Consider the following 25,788-nt stretch of genomic DNA (forward strand, 5'->3'; position numbering starts at 1 on the left):
CTGATTGAGGTAGTATGTACATGTAGATATGGTTAAAGTGACTATGCAGCCTTGTAATGTTATGAAAGGATCCAAGAACTAAAAGGCTAAAAGCCTGCTGAAACATTCAATGCCACAATTTAGGGAGGGCACAGGGCTAGATATTATTGGGTGTTTGTTGGTGTCAAGCTGAGACCCAATCAGATCTTTAAAATCCATCATTAGCTGTTCTGAGCTGTCTTTCATAATGTCATTGAATCCCACATGAACTATGATAGACTCAATTTCCTGATGCAATGTTTGGGAGAAGCTGATTGATGTCCTTACTCGTGCTCCTGTATAGCACAACGTTTTTATTCCAGGGACTGAGACATTTCTCACCATTAAACTGCCCTATACAAAGGTCAGAGAAGGGGATTGAGAAATCCACCCAATCCAACCCCTCACACAATTATTGGAACCTTTCAGAAGCCGGATAGCTGAGGCTACTCCTAAATGCTGAGGCTACTCCTAAAGTAAAAAAATTAAACTAGACTGTGTTATCCAAGCAAGTACAAATCCTTGTTGTTGTGTGTGTTCCATGTTTGATATACCCCTATCTGTGATAGTTCTGATCAGTTAGTGCTCCTTTACAAGATAACAAATAGTAATGTGTTGTAATATGGATGTTTAATTTAGATATGAGTTTCTCTCTGAAGATTTTCTCTCCTCAGATACCTGATGATAACCACACGATACATTTATCATTTTTTGGGTCCTGAGGTAATCAACATTATCTTCCCTGATTGCATTACCCCGAATTACAAGTCCATTTTAATAATCGCTGCCGCCGCCTCTGGGAGGTGAGAAGTGGCGACGGTGGCGTTATCAATTGGACGTCCTGCCCATCTCACATTCACTCAGTACTATTGGACACACACACACACACACACACACACACACACACACACACACACACACACACACACACACACACACACAGACACACACGGCGGACAATTCCTTCAATTGAAGGCATTAATTAATATTGAGAGCTGACAAGCCCTCAGAGACAACATGATGAATGAAGTAGTTGGTGGAGTGATTAGGTGGTAAAGTTGAGGGCACTGACAGTAATTGCCAAGCGGTGAGGAACATAATGAAGAGGACATCGCATGGTTTGTTGAGGGTCTTGAAGCACTGACGCATGGTCCGTGTTGCGTTCAAAATGCATAGGCTACATTTCGGACACATCTCAGGGATATTGGTCAGTTTTCACAAATCTTCTCAGTGCTCTTCTAGGATCGGTTTTGCCTTTTTGATCATACTGAAAATGCTTACATACAGGGGGGACTTGATCCTAAGTCAGCGCTCCTACTCTGAGATGCTTCGTGAAGTTGGTTCAGTCTGAAGGGTTTGCAACATTGCGAAGAGTTGAGATGTGGAAGATTGAGTATGGAGTGGCTAAGGGAAGCCTTGGGTGCAATTTTCCAGGCACTTGACAGTTGAGTGACAGTCTTTCCTCAGGCTTTTATATATCTGGACAGCAGTGGAGGAGGCTCCTCAGAGGAGGAAGGGGAGGACCATCCTCCTCAGTGAATTTCATAGCAATAACCATTTGAAAACATTTAAAAATGTATCCTTTTTAGATAACACTATACTAAATATATTTACTGCAACAAATAATTGATGGAAAACCCACTTTTTGCAATTAAGGTCTACAGTATTCTCAACAGCACTCTGTAGGGTAGCACAATGGACAGCTAGCTTCTGTCCTCCTATGGATACATTGATTTCAATACAAAACCTAGGAGGATCTTGGTTCTCAGCCCCTTCCATAGACTTACACAATAATTATGACAACTTCTGGAAGACATGAACTGACATGTTGTCCACCCAATCAAATGATCTGATAATTAATCTAGTGCTAAAAGCATAAGCTAGCACTGCAGTGCATAACATGTAGTGAGTAGTTGAGTCAAAGAGAGAGAGAAAGACAATAGTTGAACAGTTTTAAACAAGTTAATTTCTTCTAAAATGAAGGAGAAGCTAGAGAGAGAGAGAGATTACCTTTTTTTCATTTTCAGTTTCACTTACTTAGCAAGCAAATGCAGCTAGCTGGTTTGGCCTATTCAAACACCCTGCTCAAACTGAGGATTGCTATGTTAGCTAGCTGGCTATGAGTATTGAACACAACACTGGAACTCTTCCAAGTCAAGGTAAGCTTTTGGTTTGACTATGTTATTGCCACGGGGCCCGCGGGTGTAAGTGCTAAACTGCTTACTGACTGTAGAGTGTAACATTACTGTGTGATTGTAGCAGGTTTACTAACGCCTTATTTCTATTAGCTATGTTGACTATTATGTTACTTCAGCTAATATGGTGGCAATGATGTAGGCTGTGTGAAGCGGTTATCATATGGTTTGGCTTGGAAAGTTTTTTTTTACCTGGTCACATACAGCTGATGTGTTGTGCATTGGAGTCTACAAGCAAAGGGAAAAGGTGAGTGGAGGAGAGCGCATAGATGTGAGAAGGAATATATTGTGGCTACTATGGAAGTGTATTCATTCAGTTGCCTCCCGAGTGGCGCAGTGGTCTAAGGCACTGCATCGCAGTGCTAGCTGTGCCACTAGAGATTGTGGGTTTGAGTCCAGGCTCTGTCGCAGCCGGCCGTGACCGGGAGACTCATGGGGCGGCACACAATTGGCCCAGCATCGTCCAGGTTAGGGGAGGGTTTGGCTGGCAGGGATGTCCTTGTCCCATGAAGCACTGGCGACTCCAGTGGCAGGCCGGGCGCAGTGCACGCTGACACGGTCGCCAGGTGTACGGTGTTTCCTCCAATACATTGGTGTGGCTGGCTTCCGGGTTAAGTGGGCATTGTGTCAAGAAGCAGGGCAGCTTGGTTGGGTTGTTTTTCGGAGTTTGTATGGGAGTTGCAGCGATGAGACAAGACTGTAACTACCAATTGGATACCACTAAATTGGGAGGGAAAAAAGGGGGTAAAAACAATTATAATAATAAATCAACAACATTTCTTAAACGGAAGAAAACAGACGGAAACAGGGAAAAACCTACCTTAATTTGTCCAATAGAAACTCTTGTTTGCAACTGTTGGACTAATGATTACACCCTACTGTATATCAGCTAGATGCAGGCAAGAGTGTGCAAGGCGGTGTTGAATGTGTCACTGTCTGTCCATGTGTCAATCTGTCACCTCAAAATTCTCTCGACGTGTGCACCTACGTTGTAAACTTTCATTCATAGGCTAGGTTGTAGCAACCTCATGACGGGTATAGGGAACATTAGAGTATCATGTAGTATCCTAAACCTATTGCTGTTACATTGAACTGGGTGAGTGGAATAGGAATGACAGTCATCCAAAATGCTGTAATAAAAATAAGGCCATGTATATCAAAAATTAAAAAATCATCCTCCATCTTAAACAACACCGACCGCCACTGCTGAACAGCTGGAGTCATTTGGTGTGAAAGAGAAAAACTGTATGTGTGTGTGTGTTTGTCCCTGAAAGCAGAGCTACAAAATGGCTTTGTGATTATGTCCCTTTGTGGAATGGCACTCCCCTGACTATTAAATAGCTATTAGTGCATTGTGTGACTCTAATCAAATTTGGCCAAGAGAACATTACATTTTTAATGATGTACCTGAAATAAATGTAAAAAAGCTCTCTCTAAATATATATATATAGATATAGATGACTCCCATTCATTTTCTTAACTTAAGGCTAGGCGCAATTCAAATAAATAATCAGAACAATTATGGATATTAAACATGTAGGTACATACAAGTGTCTTATATCAGTTGATGGCTTAAATTCTTGTTAATCTCACTGCACTGTCCGATTTACATTAGCCATTACAGTGATATAATGGCTAAATAATTTTCCACAGGTTTCATAAATTCACAAAAAGCGATTAAATATTCACTTATTTTTGAACATCTTGCTCTGATTTGTCATTCAAAGGGTCCCAGCTATAACATTTAGTGTTAGAAAAATCCTTTGTTATATCCCCAAAGTCTGTTTAGTTGGCGCCATCGATTTGAGTAATCCACTAGTTCAACATGCAGAGAAAGGAATCCACAAATCTACCGCTAAACTTTGTTAAAACAAGTCAAAATGTTTCTATTGACTCTTCAGACACGCTAAAACCTAATCAAACTATAATATTTCATTCGGAAAGAAGTATGCTCAGTAGGAAAACAATATTAGCAGGGGTGTCTTGTCTTCATCGCGTGCGCATACACGAATTGCCAATAGTGTGTCCCAGTACTAAAACTCATTATTCTTACTCGTTTTGGAAGAAACAAGCCTGAAACCTTGAACATAGAGTGCTGAAACCCTGTGGAAGCCATAGGAATTGCATACTGGGAGCTAGATTTAATTATTTCCCTATACTTTCCATTGTAAGAGTATTGGCTCTCAAAAACAAAATTGGGTTGTTTTTCTTTGGATTTTCTCCTACCGTATCGGTATAGTCTTATAGTGTTATAGTCTTCTAAATTATTTTAACATTTCTACAAACGTCAGTGTTTTCTCTCTAATGGTACCAATTACAGTGCCTTGCGAAAGTATTCGGCCCCCTTGAACTTTGCGACCTTTTGCCACATTTCAGGCTTCAAACATAAAGATATAAAACTGTATTTTTTTGTGAAGAATCAACAACAAGTGGGACACAATCATGAAGTGGAACGACATTTATTGGATATTTCAAACTTTTTTAACAAATCAAAACTGAAAAATTGGGCGAGCAAAATTATTCAGCCCCCTTAAGTTAATACTTTGTAGCGCCACCTTTTGCTGCGATTACAGCTGTAAGTCGCTTGGGGTATGTCTCTATCAGTTTTGCACATCGAGAGACTGACATTTTTTCCCATTCCTCCTTGCAAAACAGCTCGAGCTCAGTGAGGTTGGATGGAGAGCATTTGTGAACAGCAGTTTTCAGTTCTTTCCACAGATTCTCGATTGGATTCAGGTCTGGACTTTGACTTGGCCATTCTAACACCTGGATATGTTTATTTTTGAACCATTCCATTGTAGATTTTGCTTTATGTTTTGGATCATTGTCTTGTTGGAAGACAAATCTCCGTCCCAGTCTCAGGTCTTTTGCAGACTCCATCAGGTTTTCTTCCAGAATGGTCCTGTATTTGGCTCCATCCATCTTCCCATCAATTTTAACCATCTTCCCTGTCCCTGCTGAAGAAAAGCAGGCCCAAACCATGATGCTGCCACCACCATGTTTGACAGTGGGGATGGTGTGTTCAGTGTGATGAGCTGTGTTGCTTTTATGCCAAACATAACGTTTTGCATTGTTGCCAAAAAGTTCAATTTTGGTTTCATCTGACCAGAGCACCTTCTTCCACATGTTTGGTGTGTCTCCCAGGTGGCTTGTGGCAAACTTTAAACGACACTTTTTATGGATATCTTTAAGAAATGGCTTTCTTCTTGCCACTCTTCCATAAAGGCCAGATTTGTGCAATATACGACTGATTGTTGTCCTATGGACAGAGTCTCCCACCTCAGCTGTAGATCTCTGCAGTTCATCCAGAGTGATCATGGGCCTCTTGGCTGCATCTCTGATCAGTCTTCTCCTTGTATGAGCTGAAAGTTTAGAGGGACGGCCAGGTCTTGGTAGATTTGCAGTGGTCTGATACTCCTTCCATTTCAATATTATCGCTTGCACAGTGCTCCTTGGGATGTTTAAAGCTTGGGAAATATTTTTGTATCCAAATCCGGCTTTAAACTTCTTCACAACAGTATCTCGGACCTGCCTGGTGTGTTCCTTGTTCTTCATGATGCTCTCTGCGCTTTTAACGGACCTCTGAGACTATCACAGTGCAGGTGCATTTATACGGAGACTTGATTACACACAGGTGGATTGTATTTATCATCATTAGTCATTTAGGTCAACATTGGATCATTCAGAGATCCTCACTGAACATCTGAAAAGAGTTTGCTGCACTGAAAGTAAAGGGGCTGAATAATTTTGCACGCCCAATTTAAAGCCGGATTTTGATACAAAAAGATTTCCCAAGCTTTAAACATCCCAAGGAGCACTGTGCAAGCGATAATATTGAAATGGAAGGAGTATCAGACCACTGCAAATCTACCAAGACCTGGCCGTCCCTCTAAGCTTTCAGCTCATACAAGGAGAAGACTGATCAGAGATGCAGCCAAGAGGCCCATGATCACTCTGGATGAACTGCAGAGATCTACAGCTGAGGTGGGAGACTCTGTCCATAGGACAACAATCAGTCGTATATTGCACAAATCTGGCCTTTATGGAAGAGTGGCAAGAAGAAAGCCATTTCTTAAAGATATCCATAAAAAGTGTTGTTTAAAGTTTGCCACAAGCCACCTGGGAGACACACCAAACATGTGGAAGAAGGTGCTCTGGTCAGATGAAACCAAAATTGAACTTTTTGGCAACAATGCAAAACGTTATGTTTGGCGTAAAAGCAACACAGCTCATCACACTGAACACACCATCCCCACTGTCAAACATGGGGGTGGCAGCATCATGGTTTGGGCCTGCTTTTCTTCAGCAGGGACAGGGAAGATGGTTAAAATTGATGGGAAGATGGATGGAGCCAAATACAGGACCATTCTGGAAGAAAACCTGATGGAGTCTGCAAAAGACCTGAGACTGGGACGGAGATTTGTCTTCAAACAAGACAATGATCCAAAACATAAAGCAAAATCTACAATGGAATGGTTCAAAAATAAACACGTCCAGGTGTTAGAATGGCCAAGTCAAAGTCCAGACCTGAATCCAATCGAGAATCTGTGGAAAGAACTGAAAACTGCTGTTCACAAATGCTCTCCATCCAACCTCACTGAGCTCGAGCTGTTTTGCAAGGAGGAATGGGAAAAAATGTCAGTCTCTCGATGTGCAAAACTGATAGAGACATACCCCAAGCGACTTACAGCTGTAATCGCAGCAAAAGGTGGCGCTACAAAGTATTAACTTAAGGGGGCTGAATAATTTTGCACGCCCAATTTTTCAGTTTTTGATTTGTTAAAAAAGTTTGAAATATCCAATAAATGTCGTTCCACTTCATGATTGTGTCCCACTTGTTGTTGATTCTTCACAAAAAAATACAGTTGTATATGTTTATTTTTGAAGCCTGAAATGTGGCAAAAGGTCGCAAAGTTCAAGGGGGCCGAATACTTTCGCAAGGCACTGTATATGCATATTCTGGCTTCAGGGCCTGAGCAACAGGCAGTTTCCTTTGGGCACGTCAGTCAGGTGGAAATTGAGAAAAAAGGACCCTAGCCTGAAAGTATTCTGTCCAAGGCTTCTCCTCCTACTCAGTCCATTCTGCCATGCACCTGTTTCCTAGGGGGAGATCATTCTGGACAGAGGCTAATGACTGTTAACACTACAGTGTCCTTGATATAGGGTGACATTGCTAAAGTAGGCAAATATTTAGTTGGAAACAACTTTGCCATCATTATCAAGTTGTCAAATTCCTACTGTAGACAGATGACAATGTTGTCATTAGCTAGAAAAGTTTGTCAAAATTAGCTAACAATGCTAATGTTAGCTAGCAAGATAGCGAGCGAGAGAGATTATTAAAGATCATTCTGATGACGTCTACCATGGCATTGTCCAACATCACATAAGCATAATCCCTGAGCAGACCACAGTTACACACACAGCAAATTGGCAAGTGTTACCTAGTGTTGATTTGTAAGTGTAGTATTTCTAGTGTTGATTCAGGTGTTGAATTTACTCTGTTAATTTTATCAACTCATTGGTGTAAAATACTCCAGTGTTGATGTTAATAACGAGTGTTAAACCAAAACCACTCCCATCATTACCATATTTCCCAGCGTGCTTTTTGAATCGTTTGTTTCAATATCTATGTTGTTGCATGTAAATTGATTAAATACTCAATTTTATGCTACTTAAATATAAACTACATATTTGTTTCTTGGAATTATTGTTCCCGTAACTGAAATGGTTGTTCCAGTTTAGATGGTTTAGGCAATCTTGTATCTTAATCTGCCCAACCCGGCAGTCGTTCTGGATGCAGGTTGCAGGTGAATAAAAATATCTAGTGTTTGAAATCCCAATTCTGTCTGAATGCTTTTAAACCAGGAGAGGTTTAGGCCACTGTGAGGGTAAAACTAGGCTCTCAACATGATTTGTATTTTATTTATTTATTTAACCTTTATTTAACTAGGCAAGTCAGTTAACAACAATTTCTTATGTACAATGACAGCCTACCAAAAAGCAAAAGGCCTCCTGCAGGGACAGGGGTTGGGATTTAAAAAAACATATACATAGGACAAAACACACATCACAACAAGAGAGACAACACAACACTACATAAAGAGAGACCTAAGATAACAACATAGCAAGGCAGGTAGCAACACAACATGACAACATGGTAGCAACACAACAAGGTAGTGGCACAACGCATGGTATAAACATTATTTTGCACAGACAACAGCAAAGGGCAAGAAGGTAGAAACAACAATACATCACGCAAAGCAGCCACAACTGTCATTAAGAGTGTCCATGATTGAGTCTTTGAATGAAGAGATTGAGCTGAAACTGTCCAGTTTGAGTGTTTGCTGCAGCTCGTTCCAGTCGCTAGCTGCAGCGAACTGAAAAGACGAGCAACCCAGGGATGTGTGTGCTTTGGGGACCTTTAACAGAATGTGACTGGCAGAAAGGGTGTTGTATGTGGAGGATGAGAGCTGCAGTTGATATCTCAGATAGAGGGGAGTGAGGCCTAAGAGGTTTTTATAAATAAGCATCAACCAGTGGATCTTGCGACAGGATGACTAGTTTACAGAGGAGTGTAGAGTGAAGCGATGTGTCCTATAAGGCGAATTGGTGGCAAATCTGATGGCCCGAATGGTAAAGAACATCTAGCTGCTCGAGAGCCCCCTTACCTGCCGATCTAAATGATGTCTCCGTAATCTAGCATGGGTAGGATGGTCATCTGAATCAGGGTTAGTTTGGCAGATGGGGTGAAAAAGGAACAATTACGATGGTATGTTCTGAGAGAAGGACCGTGCACTGTCTAGATACACTCCCAAGTACTTGTATGAGGTGACCTTAAGCTCTAAACCCTCAGAGGTAGTAATCATAACTGTGGGGAGAGGGGCATTCTACTTCCCAAACCACATGACCTTTGATTTGGAGGTGTTCAGAACAAGATTAAGGGTAGAGAAAGCTTGTTGGACACTAAGAAAGCTTTGTTGTAGAGCATTTAGCACAAAATCGAGGAAGATGGCAGCTGAGTATGACACTGTATCATCTGCATATACATGAATGAGAGAGCTTCTTACTGCCTGAGCTATGTTGTTGATGTAAATTGACAAGAGCATCGGGCCTAGGATTGAGCCTTGGGGTACTCCCTTGGTGACAGGCAGTGGCTGAGACAGCAGATTTTCTGACTTTAAACACTGCACTCTTTGAGAGATGTAGTTAGCAAACCATGCCAAAGACCCCTCAGAGACCCCAAATACTCCTTAGCCAGCCCACAAGAATGGAATGGTCAACAAAAACAACAGCACAACATTGTTTAGAATCAAGGGCAATGGTGACATCATTAAGGACCTTGAAGGTTGCAGTGACACATCCATAACCTGAGCAGAATCCCGATGGCATACCAGAGAGAATACTATAGACATCAAGAAAGCCAGTCAGTTTATTATTGACAATTTTTTGCAACACTATTGATAAACAGGGCAAAATAGAAATGGGCCTATAACTTAGGATCAGCTTGAGCTCCGCCTTTAAATAAATTACAAACCGTGCCTGCCTTCCAAGCAATGGGAACCTCCCCAGAAAGTAGAGGCAGGTTAAAAAGGTTGGAGACAGGCTTGGCGATAATAGGGAAAGCAACCTTAAAGAAGAAAGGGGCTAAACCATCTGACCCAGATGTTTTTTTGGGGTGAAGTTTCAGGATCTCTTTTAGCACCTCGGACTCTGCAGTGACTCCCTGCAGGGAGAAACTTTGTAGCAGGGAAAAAAGGAAAAAGAGGGAGAAGCATCGGGGATAGTCACATTAGAAGGGGTGGGAGATGTTGGACGGGCAAGAAGGCATGGTTGAGTGATATAGAAATCCTGACTTAATGAAGTGGTGATTAAAGAGCTCAGCCATGTGCTTATTGTCAGTAACAACCACATCATCAACTTTACGGGACATGGGCAGATGTGAGGAGGAGAGTTTATTCTCCAGGTCTTTAACTGTTTTCCAGATCCTCTTGGGGTCTGGAGAACTGCTCCTTAAAGTAACTAACTTTGGCCTTGTGGATAGCCTGAGTGCACTTATTTCTCATTTGCCTGAATGAGAGCCAGTCAGTCTGAGCATGCTTGTGCCAAGCCTTTCGCCAAATGCAATTCTTGAGGTGGAGTAACTCTGCAAGATCACAGTCAAACCAGGGGCTGAACCGGTTTTTAATTCTCATTTTCTTGATGGGGTGTGTTTGTTAACAATGCCACTGAAAATATCAAAAATAAGGTCCAAGCGTGTTCAACAGAGGGGATCTGTTACGCGTGGTGGAGCTGGTGAACCCAAGTGCAGACTCAGACGAGGAGACAGGGATAAGGTAACCAAGGTATTTATTGAAAAGCTGGGGGCGATGGGCTGCAGCCCAGGGGGAGCTTGTGCAGGTAGCAGGGAACCAGGAACTGAGGCTGCGGCTGGGGCAAGGGGATCAGGGGCAGGGTAAGCAGTTCCGGAGCGGAATCCAAGGAAGCAGTGGAGCGGGAGTCCTGGGCAGGGAAGAAGGACTGACGAGACGAGGTACTGGCAACAGGGAGCAGAGTCAGCGGACGGAATGAGCAGCGGCTGCGATCTGGCAGTGTGGAAGTGGCACGGCTGAGTATTTGTAGAGGTCTTGATTATGGAACAGTTTGCAGCTGGTGGGGATCTGCTATGACTCCAGCACACCTGTCTCCACTCACACAATCAGATACACCCACACAGAGAGAGGGAGAGAGCAATGGGGGTCTGGCGGCAGGTTAGGGAGACACAGGATGAGAAGTAGAGGGTGTGGCAGATATAACAGGATCAAGCTGATTGTATACCATTTTACAGAGGCCAGTTTGTGAAGGAGTTCAAGTTTTTTCAACAAGCATCTATGACAAATCAGGACAGGTCATTTCACTGAGCAGCCATTACGAACACAGGCTGTAAAACAGTGATCACTAAAGTCATTACAGAAAGCACCAGAAAGGTTAACATCAGTATTCAAAACACTCTTCCTTAACCACATCTTAGTCATGACTTACACATCTGGATTGGAGCTGTGTGCCCACACTTTCAATTGATTTTAGGTAATAAGCTTCTAGTGTTAACGTGCAGAAAACCCAGGCTTTTATGGTAGCCGAAATCAGTGAAGCAGATATCAGAACACAAGTCAGAATTGGGGCTAGCAACATGACGGGCCAGGGTGTACATGCACATTTCCAAACATCATCAACAGTAATACAATCAAGGCATGGCATAGGACAGGGAGAGCTCTGCAGTGCTGATTTATGACATCTGAATGTACGTCAGATGGCAACAAGATCATATTGTACAGCAATTTCTTCAGGTAACATGAATACAAAGCCAGCGAGAGGTGGTTAGAATGGGATGGGAGGCCAAAAGTCTGTGTAACCAATAGAGAGTCAGAGTCCCGAGTGTGAGAACAAACATAGTCTGTCCCACGGTTGGGTAAAGAAATGTCATAGTCAACAAAACATGCAGGAGTCATGAGGCAAATAGCAAAATGCACAATAAAAAATATTATATATATTTATATATATAACAACTTGGGGCTAGCCATTGTAAGTTCAGAGTCACTCGCCCCAACAGTGCCTGTGTGCTGAGAAGAGCAAAAACTTGAGAGATGGTGTTTTCAGGTCTCTGCTGGTTTGCCATTTGCTGTATAATTTGGGAATAATAATCCTTGGGTGTAGGAAGCATTCCAGGTAATTCCGTACAAAATCAGGTTGTAGTTTTGGAGTTTTGATTTGGAGTGAAGGTTATGTTGTGTAGAGGGTAGCATCCAGTATATGTCCCTGCCAAAAAATCTAAGTTTGTCTAACTCTAAATCTATCTTTTTTTTTTTTTTTAAACATGCTGAAAAATTTGGGAGCTCATCTGCTCATGACCTCTCTCTCTCTCTCCCATCCCATGGCCATATGAATTGTGCGTGGAATTTTAAACTAATTTAAATCATGGTCGCTATGATCTTGCTTGAAGGCTACAGGACTGAGATTTTTTTTCGGGATTTGGCAGATCCAACTTCTAGGTGCAAACACTGCCACCTACTGTACAGCCTGCCTGCATTAAATCAGGACTGAAACTGGATGAATGCAACAACCACATCTCTGTCACAAAAAAATAAGAGTCATGGGTGGTTACTTTAGAATTCACTTGAGAGGCAAGGCACTCTGGGAAATAAGCAAACAAGGCTTTACACTAAGCAGTGTGTTAATTTAACACTGAAAAGTGTGGAGCCGTGGCTGGCAGCTGGTGCTCTTGGTACACACTGGCATAGAGCTCATGCTAAAAGCCAATGGCACATGATAGTGCTGTGTGCCTCTGTACTCCTCAAATGTGGTTATGTGAAGAGCCCTGATGTACAATCAGTGTTGTTGTTAATGTTGCCTTTTTTATCGTTTTATCTCACTCCTTGACCCTTATTAACGGGGACATTTAGATTGAATAGAGATGACAGAGATTAGCATAGGGACGGGAAAGGGGATACCTAGTCATTTGCACAACTGAATCTATTCAACCCGAAATGTGTCTTCCGCATTTAACCCAACCCCTCTGAATCAGAGAGGTGCGGGGGGGGGGGCTGCCTTCATCGACGTCCACATCTTCAGCGTCCGGTGTATTGTCCCTTTGAGTATGATTGTGATGTGTTGTAAATTGTGTTTTTTAAGTTTTCATTTCTCTATCTGTTTCAGGTTGCCTGTTTGAGGATGAGCTCTGTACACCTTACGAGTTCTGCGCTAACGGTAAGCCAACCAGCTTCATAGGATTCACATCTAAAAAGTGACTATCAACCAATTGCCCACCACCCTCATTATACAGTAGCCCTTCAGTGATGGTATCAAATCGATTGACTCACACACACTATTCTAAAACACTCAAATGGCACCCTATTCCCTTTATATTGCACTAATTTTGACCAGGGCCCACATGGCAAAAAAACAGGTTTTTAGAAATGTTTTCAAATCTATAAATTAAACAACAACTGAACTATCACATAAGTATTCAGATCCTTTACTCAGTACTTTGTTGAACCACCCTTGGCAGCGATTACAGCCTCGAGTCTTCTTGGGTATGATGCTACAAGCTTGGCACACCGGTATTTGGGAAGTTCTCTCATTCATCTCTGTAGATCCTCTAAAGCTCTGTCAGGTTGGATGGGGAGCGTCGCTGCACCGCTTTTTTCAGGTCTCTCAAGAAATGTTAGATCGGGTTCAAGTCCAGGCTCTGGCTGGGCCACTCAAGGACATTCAGAGATTTGTACCGAAGCCACTCCTGCGTTGTCTTGGCTGTGTGCTTAGGGTCGTTGTCCTGTTGAAAGGTAAACCTTCACCCTAGTCTGAGCAGGATTTCATCAACAATCTCTTTATCCTTTGCTCCATTCATCTTTCCCTCAATCCTGACTAGTCTCCAAGTCATTGCTGCTGAAAAACACCCCACAGCATGATGCTGCCACCACCATGCTTCACCGTAGGGATGGTGCCAGGTTTCCTCCAGACATGACACCTGGCATTCAGGCCAAAGAGTTCGATGTTGGCTTCATCAGACCAGAGAATCTTGTTTCTCATGGCCTGAGAGGCCTTTAGGTGCCTTTGGCACCTGATTCCACATGTGTTATTCATAGTTCTGATGTCTTCACTATTATTCTACAATGTAGAAAAAAGTAAAAACAAAGAAAAACCCTTGAATGAATAGGTGTTCTAAAACTTTTGACTAGTATCTCTGTCAGCCGAGTTTTCTTTTGTGAGGGTGGAGACTTCACAAACCGCCGGAACTGTTCATTTTTTGCAAGTATAGACCCAGAAGTTAATCACACAGCTGACTAAACTACACAAGCTTCTACTTCTGGGTTAACAAAGATGACAACATATCACATCTTGAGTCAGGGGGGAAATGTGGAGGCTTTGTTAATTTGGCCTTTGGGAAGAATTGTGTACAGTTGCATAGGTCAGGGGTACTCAAAGTGGCAGGGGTCCGTGGAGGTATTGCAAGGGGTCCGTGGCCAGATCTCAAAATATAAAAATGAAGAAAAATAACATGTATATTTTTGTACATCTCGGAGTAGGAGTGCTGGTCCAGGATCAGCTTCACTCTGTCCATCTAGGCTTATTCATTGTGATCTACATTCAAAAGGCAAAACTGATCTTAAATCAGCACTTCTACTCTGAGACGCTTGATACATACAGTATGGTCCGTGTTGTTCTGTCATATGCTTTTAATATGCTTTTAACAGACCCCAAGCCTAAACGAGACATCACATCTGTTTGATTTTTCTATACACCAGGAAACATAATGACTAAACATTTGGGTTTAAATGTTATTTCCAACTGAGCTCATTATAAAATCAATGCAGCAAATGAGGTGAGGCTTGCAAAGGAACGCTTACATTGGATCTCCATCTTTTCACACTGATTCTATATTCCAAACTCCTAACATAAAATCTGAAGAAAATCTTAAGAAAAATATAAAAAAAAGAGTTATTTTGATCCTGGAATTTCTCTCTCTATACATTACGCTCTGGCCTCACAGCGTGTAGACAGAATTGAGATTATGTCTCTACCCTCATTTCCCTATTAACCCAATTTAGCAGGAGGGAACTGTGTGAGAGGAGGCACAGTGCTGAAATGAAAAATAGGGTTTGCGTTTAATAACCCTGACTGGTGTGCTTTACATAGTCTAATAAAAGGGAAATTGCTGACACCTCTCGAGCAGAATACCCAGAGGCTCTTTGGATACAGAGTGAGGCCTTTCTTGCTTTACGTTGAAGATGAGACCGAGTGTGCTGAGCTACTGTCATTTAACTAATGGATAAGAAAGCAGAAGAGGATTCTTGAACGTATCCAAGAAGTATTTTGCCTGATAAAAGGTGGTATTCTTCCATTTCAGCTGCAGGGAAATTGACTATCAGTTTTTAAATGCCAATCAATTATTGGAGACCCGTCCAAAGTGGGATTACAGTATATGAGGTGAAGAGGGCACAGCGCAAGGAGATTGTGAGAAGAGTGTGTGGTTGTAGAACTAGCTCTGCCACTTAGTCTCTGCTTGCGGTCCCTGAAGAACTTACCTGGTTTATTGGTTCAACCGTACTCTGTTTCTCATTCGGCCTGGCTGCTGGCATGGCGGTCATTGACACAGGAGGGAGATTTCTAGAGGGAAGTCATTTCACACCCTCACCAGGAAATGGCCCCTTTTCTGTGGCAGAGGATTTTTGGCGAAACTCTTAGCGTCTCCATTAACTCACGGTAACAAATTGCAGTTCATTTACAGCATAAGATTGACAGTTAGCTACTGAAATTCTATATTACAGTGCAGTACCGTAAAGAGCAATGCATTATAGGGGCTCAATTATATTTACAGCAGCATACTGTGAATTATGGCACAATGTGGGAAAATGTTGTGGGTGCGGGGTAAGAATCTCTGGTTCATATATATTTTTTTGAGGTGTGCCTTGTAAGAGGCTATATTTGTTGCACCCATTAGTGAGAATGCTGTACCCCACAGAATACAGTACTATACCGTATTTTTAAAATCTAAAAACATAATTCTACATTAGCTTACTTTCTACTGTGCAACCAGTAATTTACAGTAATTCATTGCAACCCTACAAACTCCAGTACTGTATTTTGGTAATCTAAAAACCCTTTCCTGTAAATCAACAGTAATTTACAGTAATTAATTACAACCCCACAGACTCCCGTACTGCATTTTGGTACTCTAAAAACCCTTTCCTGTAAAATCATCAGTAATTCACTGGCTACTGTGCTGCCAGTAATTTACTGTAATTCAGTATGTTAGGGTTCGTTCCTTTCGTCCTTGTCAATCATTGGCTCAATGGTGAAATTAGCATTATGACAATATCTTTAATTAAATCATTCAAAAACCTTTATTAATGCAATTGCAGACAGAAGTTGACCATCGGGAACATAGCACGCATGTTTCCGAGTAAGTTCTGCATCAAACAAAAAGTCTCAAGTTGTTTTGTTACACCCTCAGTCTAGCCTGGTGATGTCACTACCTATGTCATTACCTTTTTACTCCTGAGACCAAAACCCTCCCTACCAAGCTATATAAACAATGGCTTTTAGTGTTATCTAAAACTTAGCAGTAAACGTCCACTCCCCAAAGTTGATTTATTGTGGAATGTTTGACTAGTCTTATCTCCTACACTCCCCTGCAGAGCTCCTTCTTCACAGTCACACATTTCTCAGATGGACCTCTTTATAATGAGGCAGAGAGAGAGAATTAGAAAACAACTGTGGAACAATATTAAAACCTCATAATGTATAGATATTGTTAATCTGTAGTCTAGGACCCTATAAATGTAAAGAGGGAGTTTTATAACCCCTCCCCTTCTATTAATACAACATAAGTATAATCAATTATTCTAATACTTCAAACATTTCGGTACAACCATTATCATGACCCCTAGGTGAACCCGACAAGTACCACGCCACAGAATAAAAGTACCGTACTGTATTTTTGGAGCGGCAAAAACTTTTAACACTAATGGGTGCAGGATATTTTTTTTTTCTGGCTCATTAAAATATTTTGAGGAGTGCCTTGAGGCGTGCCTTGAGGAGTGCCTTGCACCCATTATTAAGAGTGCTGTACTAATTGAACTGCTATGTGGTAGAAGTGCCCTAACAATTTAATGTGTGTAGACACATTGCTGATATTGCAATTACAGTAGCATTAACTTCCTAACAGTATAGTACGCTAACTTTACAGTATTGTACTGAATCGTTGCTATGATATTACAGCAACTTACAGGAAGCTGGTGACAAGTTACGGTGACTATTACAGTAATTCCAGAGAATGGGAAGGATACATCAAAAAGTATCTTGTTACAAATGCAAAATGTCTTGAAGACCAATGTATCCTTAATTACAACAACATTCAACATTAAATTAAATTCAAGATACTTTGCTCCCAGGTGTCTGTTTCTGGTGAGCACTTTTTAAAGAAGACCATCTTCATCCTTTAAACCAGAAACTTGTGTGAGAAGCATAAACTGCATTGGTTAAGGACTTGATTCCCCCCCCCCCCCCCCATCTAGATCCTTGTGTAGTCTGTTAAGAGCTTCCTACTTCATATAGACCTCACTTCACCTCCCTTTTTCTGTTCCATTCTTTTATTTATTAAAAAAATATATATATTTCACCTTTATTTAACCAGGTAGGCCAGTTGAGAACAAGTTCTCATTTACAATTGCGACCTGGCCAAGATAAAGCAAAGCAGTTCGACACAAACAACAACACAGAGTTACACATGGAGTAAAACAAACATACAGTCAATAATACAGTAGAAATAAGTCTATATACGATGTGAGCAAATTAGGTGAGATAAGGGAGGTAAAGGCAAAAAAAGGCCATGGTGGCAAAGTAAATACAATATAGCAAGTAAAACACTGGAATGGCAGATTTGCAGTGGAAGAATGTAGAAATAAAAAGTAGAAATAAAAATAATGGGGTGCAAAGGAGCAAAATAAATAAATAAATGTAATTAAATAAATACAGTTGGGAAAGAGAGAGTTGTTTGGGCTAAATTATAGATGGGCTATGTACAGGTGCAGTAATCTGTGAGCTGCTCTGACAGTTGGTGCTTAAAGCTAGTGAGGGAGATAAGTGTTTCCAGTTTCAGAGATTTTTGTAGTTCGTTCCAGTCATTGGCAGCAGAGAATTGGAAGGAGAGGCGGCCAAAGAAAGAATTGGAAAGAATCTAATCAACCGATATTACTAACAATGTCACTTAACATAGACCTACTGTGTCATACTGTGTAGCCCATAGCTTGTAATTATGAGGTTACAATTGTAAATCAATGTGGGTTACCATGTTCATTCAGATTGAAATAGTCTGCAAATGGCAAATGGCACCCTATTTCCGATTTGGCTCTGGTCAAAACTCGTGCACTATGCAGGGAATATGGTGCAATTTGGGATGTATTGGCCTTGTGTAAAAGAAGTGCATTATTTGGGAATATGGTGCCATTTGGGATGCTGCCAGGGACATTTCCAATGGTATTGTCTCCAGAGCCTGTTTCTCCCAACTTCAGATTGGCAGGTCTCCTCCTGAAATGCTTGCTGTCCTTGAATGCCTGTCAGCTTTAGTGATGCGTTGTGTTATCCTTAAGCATTGGTGCTCACAGATAAATGACTTTACTGGTGGTAGGATTCTGGCTGTCTGTCACAATGGGGAAGGATAGAAGGTCGGGATTGAGAATCATTTGCCTGGGGCAAAGAAAGCCTCTTATATCTGCCAATCAACATTATACTGATTTATTTTCCAAGGCCTCACACACAAAACAACTCTATGTGTCTATTTGGGACATATTGATGTGTCCCAAATGGCACCTTTTTCCTTAAATAGTGCATTACTTTTGGTCAATTTATGGTTACTTTCTGTGCTCTAGTCATGTAATGTGTGCATGCATGGGGACACACAGATATTTTTTTGTTTTGTCAGCTGAATACTCCTGTAGCCTTGGCAAAGCAATATTGGAAAAGTGTGCTCTGTTGTCCATCAGCGTTTTAGCTCAGACCCCAATGGTTTGTTCAGATATCGTTTTGGCCCTCTTTTGGCATGTTACCTACTTGTCATACACATATTTAATTATAGGTCTCTCAATATTTGATAACTCTGCAGCTTTGCGTGTTGTCTTTTGTTTGTTCAACTCTCCATGTGGCCCGCAAAAAAACATGTACTGCTCGTTCAAGCGTGAAATTAAAACACAGTTTGAAATACATAAAAAAAAGTCAGTGTTGTGTCTTTTTGGCTAGCAAAATGCAAAAGTGAAGGTATAACACTGTGTACAGATCCCTATGCGTTGTACAATACCTCTAGTTTCCCTGTATTTAGGCGGGAAACAACTGTGAAGAAACTGTACTCTATTGCGTGTTTGAGTCTGTTATTAATTAACTTTTACCGCAGTGGATTAAATCAGGGTCACACAGTGTTTCTTAGTAGTCTTAAACAAATCTACTTTGAAACAAAAGTATACACCTCACACAGGGTTAAAACCTGTACCATGTCAGATATAGAGTTGAAATGTATTCAATTTTGAGTTTGCATCCCAACATTACACTTTATATACAGTGGGGCAAAAAAGTATTTAGTCAACCACCAATTGTGCAAGTTCTCCCACTTAAAAAGATGAGAGGCCTGTAATTTTCATCATAGGTACACTTCAACTATGACTGACAAAATGAGAAAAAAAATCCTGAAAATCACATTGTAGGATTTTTAATGAATTTATTTGCAAATTATGGTGGAAAATAAGTATTTGGTCAATAACAAAAGTTTATCTCAATACTTTGTTATATACCCTTTGTTGGCAATGACAGAGGTCAAACGTTTTCTGTAAGTCTTCACAAGGTTTTCACACACTGTAGCTGGTATTTTGGCCCATTCCTCCATGCAGATCTCCTCTAGAGCAGTGATGTTTTGGGGCTGTTGCTGGGCAACACGGACTTTCAACTCCCTCCAAAGATTTTCTATGGGGTTGAGATCTGGAGACTGGCTAGGCCACTCCAGGACCTTGAAATGCTTCTTACGAAGCCACTCCTTCGTTGCCCGGGCAGTGTGTTTGGGATCATTGTCATGCTGAAAGACCCAGCCACGTTTCATCTTCAATGCCCTTGCTGATGGAAGGAGGTTTTCACTCAAAATCTCACGATACATGGCCCCATTCCTTCTTTCCTTTCCACAGATCAGTCGTCCTGGTCCCTTTGCAGAAAAACAGCCCCAAAGCATGATGTTTCCACCCCCATGCTTCACAGTAGGTATGGTGTTCTTTGGATGCAACTCAGCATTCTTTGTCCTCCAAACACGACGAGTTGAGTTTTTACCAAAAAGTTATATTTTGGTTTCATCTGACCATATGACATTCTCCCAATCTTCTTCTGGATCATCCAAATGCTCTCTAGCAAACTTCAGACGGTCCTGGACATGTACTGGCTTAAGCAGGGGGACACGTCTGGCACTGCAGGATTTGAGTCCCTGGCGGCGTAGTGTGTTACTGATGGTAGGCTTTGTTACTTTGGTCCCAGCTCTCTGCAGGTCATTCACTAGGTCCCCCCCGTGTGGTTCTGGGATTTTTGCTCACCGTTCTTGTGATCATTTTGACCCCACGGGGTGAGATCTTGCGTGGAGCCCCAGATCGAGGGAGATTATCAGTGGTCTTGTATGTCTTCCATTTCCTAATCATTGCTCCCACAGTTGATTTCCTCAAACCAAGCTGCTTACCTATTGCAGATTCAGTCTTCTCAGCCTGGTGCAGTTCTACAATTCTGTTTCTGGTGTCTTTTGACAGCTCTTTGGTCTTGGCCATAGTGGAGTTTGTAGTGTGACTGTTTGAGGTTGTGGACAGGTGTCTTTTATAATGATAACAAGTTAAAACAGGTGCCATTAATACAGGTAACGAGTGGAGGACAGAGGAGCCTCTTAAAGAAGAAGTTACAGGTCTGTGAGAGCCAGAAATCTTGTTTGTAGGTGACCAAATACTTATTTTCCACCATAATTTGCAAATAAATTCATTTTTTTCTCATTTTGTCTGTCATAGTTGAAGTGTACCTATAATGAAAATTACAGGCTTCTCTCATCTTTTTAAGGAGAACTTGCACAATTGGTGGCTGACTAAATACTTTTTTGCCCCACTGTACATCACAGAGGACTGAAATATAACAAAACCGTATGACATAGAAATACCAGATTGTTTGGTGGGCTTTTTCAAATAATGTTTAATTAATGATTAAATTATGAAAAACATTAATAAATTCCCACCCATGAGGCTCTGCCCCACCTGCCCTGAGTGACGGGTCGCCATGACGGGTCGCCACTGCTCCAAGGAGAGAACAAGGCACCTACATCCAAGGTAAAAACCCTCGATTCCAACATGGATTCTCTACTCAGGGAAAACAGAGTGATTAGGTACTAGACATACAAAGCCTAAGCATGCCTGAAAATCAATTATTTTCTGCGATTCCTGAGGACACATCCAATAATCCAGAGGGAGCGATCAGAGAGTTCATGCAATCCGCCTTGAAACTTCTTCTAGAGACTGTAAACAAGGGGGCTTTCCACCAAGTGCACAGACTTGGAGCTCGGAGCGACAAGACCAAGAGTCCCCGACCTACAGTTGAAGTCGTAAGTTTACATACACCTTAGCCAAATACATTTAAACTCAGTTTTTCACAATTCCTGACATTTAATCCTAGTAAAAATGACCCGTGTTAGGTCAGTTAGGATCATCATTTTATTTTAAGAATGTGAAATGTCAGAAGAATAGTAGAGAGAATGATTTATTTCAGCTTTTATTTCTTTCATCACATTCCCAGTGGGTCAGAAGTTTACATTGAGTTTACACTCAATTAGTATTTGGTAGCATTGCCTTTAAATTGTTTAACTTGGGTCAAACATTTTGGGTAGCCTTCCACAAGCTTCCCACAAGAAGTTGGGTGTCACGCCCTGACCATAGTAAATCAAATCAAATGTATTTATATTTATATATATTTATATAGCTTCTTACATCAGCTGATATCTCAAAGTGTTGTACAGAAACGCAGCCTAAAACCCCAAACAGCAAGCAATGCAGGTGTAGACGCACGGTGGCTAGGAAAGGCCAAAACCTAGGATGAAACCTAGAGAGGAACCAGGCTATGAGGGGTGGCCAGTCCTCTTCTGGCTGTGCCGGGTGGAGATTATAACAGAACATGGCCAAGATGTTCAAATGTTCATAAATGACCAGCATGGTCAAATAATAATAATCACAGTAGTTGTCGAGGGTGCAGCAAGTCAGCACCTCAGGAGTAAATGTCAGTTGGCTTTTCATAGCCGATCATTAAGAGTATCTCTACCGCTCCTGCTGTCTCTAGAGAGTTGAAAACAGCAGGTCTGGGATAGGTAGCACATCCGGTGAACAGGTCAGGGTTCCATAGCCGCAGGCAGAACAGTTGAAACTGGAGCAGCAGCACGGCCAGGTGGACTGGGGACAGCAAGGAGTCATCATGCCAGGTAGTCCTGAGGCATGGTCCTAGGGCTCTGGTCCTCTGAGAAAGAGAGAAAGAGAGAAATAGAGAGAGCATACTTAAATTCACACAGGACACCGGATAAGACAGGAGAAGTACTCCAGATATAACAGACTGACCCTAGCCCCCTGACACAAACTACTGCAGCATAAATACTGGAGGCTGAGACAGGAGGGGGTCAGGAGATACTGTGGCCTCATCCGATGATACCCCCGGACAGGGCCAAACAGGCAGGATATAACCCCAACCACTTTGACAAAGCACAGCCCCCACACCACTGGAGGGATATCTTCAATCACCAACTTATCATCTTGAGACAAGGCCGAGTATAGCCCACAAAGATCTCCGCCGCGGCACAACCCAAGGGGGGGGGGCGCCAACCAAGACAGGAAGATCACGTCATTGACTCAACCCACTCAAGTGACGCACCCCTCCTAGGGATGGCATGGAAGAGCACCAGTAAGCCAGTGACTCAGCCCCTGTAATAGGGTAGCTGTTTTCTCTGTGTTGGTTGGGGCGTGATAGTGACTAGGGTGGGTCATCTAGATGTTTGTATGTCGGCCTGATATGGTTCCCAATCAGAGACAGCTGTTGATCGTTGTCGCTGATTGGGGATCATATTTAGGTAGCCATTTTCCCCATTGTTAGTTGTGGGATCTTGTCTACAGTAAGTTGCCTTTGTGCACTCCAGTAGTGTTTCGTTTGTGCTTTTGTTATTTTGTTTAGTGAGTTTCTCTTTATTAAAATTATGTGGAACTCTGTGCACACTGCACCTTGGTCTCATCATTACAACGAACGTGACAGAAGATCCCACCAACAAAGGACCAAGCAGCGTGCCCAGGAGGAGGAAGTATCCTGGACTTGGGAAGCGATCCTGGACTTGGGAGGAAATCCTGGCAGGACATGATCGCCATCCTTGGCGGGAGTCACCTAGGAGGATGAGAGAAAAACTGCTTACTATGGTCAGGGCGTGACATTGGATGAATTTTGGTCCATTCCTCATGACAGAGCTGGTGTAACTGAGTTAGGTTTTATAGGCCTCCATGCTCGCACACACTTTTTCAGTTCTGCCCACACATTTTCTATAGGATTGAGGTCAGGGCTTTGTGATGGCCACTCCAATAACTTGACTTTGTTGTCCTTAAACTATTTTGCCACAACTTTGGAAGTATGCTTGGGGTCATTGTCCATTTTGAAGACCCATTTGCGACCAAGCTTTAACATTATGACTGATGTCTTGAGATGTTGCTTCAATATATCTAGATAATTTGTGGAGTGCACCAGACTATTTTGTGAAGTGCACCAGTCTCTCCTGCAGCAAAGCACCCCCATAACATGATGCTGCCACCCCCGTGCTTCACGGTTGGGATGGTTTTCTTTGGCTTGCAAGCCTCCCACATTTTCCTCCAAACATAACAATGGTCATTATGGCCGAACAGTGCTATTTTTTTTTCATCAGGCCAGAGGACAATTCTACAAAAAGTATGATCATTGCCTGCATGTGCACTTGCAAACCGTAGTCTGGCTTTTTTAAGGCGGTTGTGGAGCAGTGGCTTCTTCCTTGCCGAGCGGCCTTTCAGGTTATGTCTATATTGGACTCGTTTTACTGTGGATATAGATACTTTTGTACCTGTTTCCTCCAGCATCTTCACAAGGTCCTTTGCTGTCGTTCTGGTATTGATTTGCACTGTTCACAGCAAAGTACGTTCATCTCTAAGAGACAGAACGCATAGTCTTACTCTTATCCAGGCATTATACACACACTCACTAAATCACATCCAATATCATACACATCCACCTACTCAGATTTACTACACACATAATATCTTGACTCAATTTTCTAAGATCTGTGGCATTGGCTCACAGGCAAACAGGCAAGGGAATAAAACAAACATTGCTGGAACCTGTTTCTTGAATTCTAAACATCAGACATTCGACATAATACCTCCCATGGCAGTAACTTCACAAGCACTAATTTTGGTCAATTTAGATTGAGAATAGTATCTAGTTATGGTAAGGGGTGAAATAAGTATAGCCAGTTATAATTGTAACGGTTTAGCAGATTATAAAAAAGAAGATCAATCTTTACGTGGCTAAAAGATAAGGAATATAACATATACTGTTTATAGGAAACTCATTATGGTGGGAGACTATAACAGTGTTAAGTACCTCAATGGGCCGTAAAGGAAATAACTCTACAAACTTTCATCACCGTGCCCTTAAGGAAATCACAAATATTATGGACACATTAGAAATAGTGGATATTTGGAGACTAAAAAAATCCCGACCTAGTGAGATATACATGGAGACTTAATCAAGCAAGTCGTCTTGACTACAGCCTTGTGTCTTTCTCTCTTGCATCAAAGGTGCAAGACAGAATGCGATCGAATCATCATCTAATTGGCATTCACATAACTCTTATAGAATTTCCACGTGGATGGGGATATTGGAAATTGAATACAAGTTTACTGGAGGACAATTTATTTTTAACTAACACAAAATAATGTATAACTGCATTTTTCAAGTACAATATAGGTTCAGCAAATCCCCTTATTGTTTGGGATACCTTTTTAAATGTATCTTCAGAGGCCATTCAATTCAATATTCATCAATAATACAAAAGCAGTTTCTGGCTAAAGAGACAAGACTAACTAGGGAAATAAATGAACTAATAGTAAAAGTAGGGAACAATAAAAATGATGCTACAGAGATACAAAATAAGTTAGAGGAAAAACTAAAAGAACTGGAGGAACATATTCAAGAACGATCTAATGTAATCTATTACAATAATAATGGTGTTAAGGTGCGTGAATGAGGACCCAAAAGCGAATTAACTTAAACAGAGCTTCTTTAATTACCAAACATAGGTAGGCTCAGACGGACCGGCAGATTCCGACAGGACAAGACAAGGTTACAGCAAACATGACGACAGTCTGGTTCAGGCATGAAACACAACAAACAAGAATCCGACAAGGACAGGAGCAGAAACAGAGAGAGATATAGGGACCTAATCAGAGGGAAAAAAGGGAACAGGTGGGAAAAGGGGTGACGAGGTGGTTAGGAGGAGACAAGGCACAGCTGGGGGAAAGAGGGGGAGAAAAGGTAACCTAACAACGACAAGCAGAGGGAGACAGGGTGAAGGGAAAGGACAGAGACAAGACACAACATGACAATACATGACAAATGGAACGGAAAATACAATTGGGTGTTGCGCAATAGCCTATGCCTACACAATTGAGCACTGTGGACTAGCTGTCCAATCTGACACGCATAAAAACATTAACTCATTACCTTGAATCTTTCTTACTATAACCTGCTGTAAATAAACCACTTTTAATCACTTGACTGTCATTCAGAAAGTTATTTTCTGAATCAGCTGATGATTGTTGGACATTTTCCCACAAGCCTAACCATACAGCTGGACACCTAATGCACATCCAACAAATATTATCTCCAAAATACATTCTTTAAAATGAAAATACATTCTAGAAATTAGATTTAGGCATATATATAGTATAGGCTGTTTTTAGCCTTCAGCCTTTTTATAGGCTACAATATT

The 25,788-nt window shown here is 41.6% G+C and overlaps 1 protein-coding gene across 1 annotated transcript in view; it reads left to right on the plus strand.

Annotated features, from left to right (window-relative positions):
* LOC110535589 (receptor-type tyrosine-protein phosphatase N2) overlaps positions 1–25,788 on the plus strand; it is a 295,931-nt gene that overhangs the window by 36,285 nt on the left and 233,858 nt on the right. The window contains exon 2 of the mRNA XM_021620665.3: positions 12,903–12,953. Coding sequence (XP_021476340.2) covers positions 12,903–12,953 — 51 coding nt within the window. The remainder of the gene's footprint in view (positions 1–12,902; positions 12,954–25,788) is intronic.

This window comes from Oncorhynchus mykiss, chromosome 11 (assembly GCF_057628025.1).
Source record: "Oncorhynchus mykiss isolate SJ-2025 chromosome 11, ASM5762802v1, whole genome shotgun sequence".
NCBI classification, from domain to species: Eukaryota; Metazoa; Chordata; class Actinopteri; order Salmoniformes; family Salmonidae; genus Oncorhynchus; species Oncorhynchus mykiss.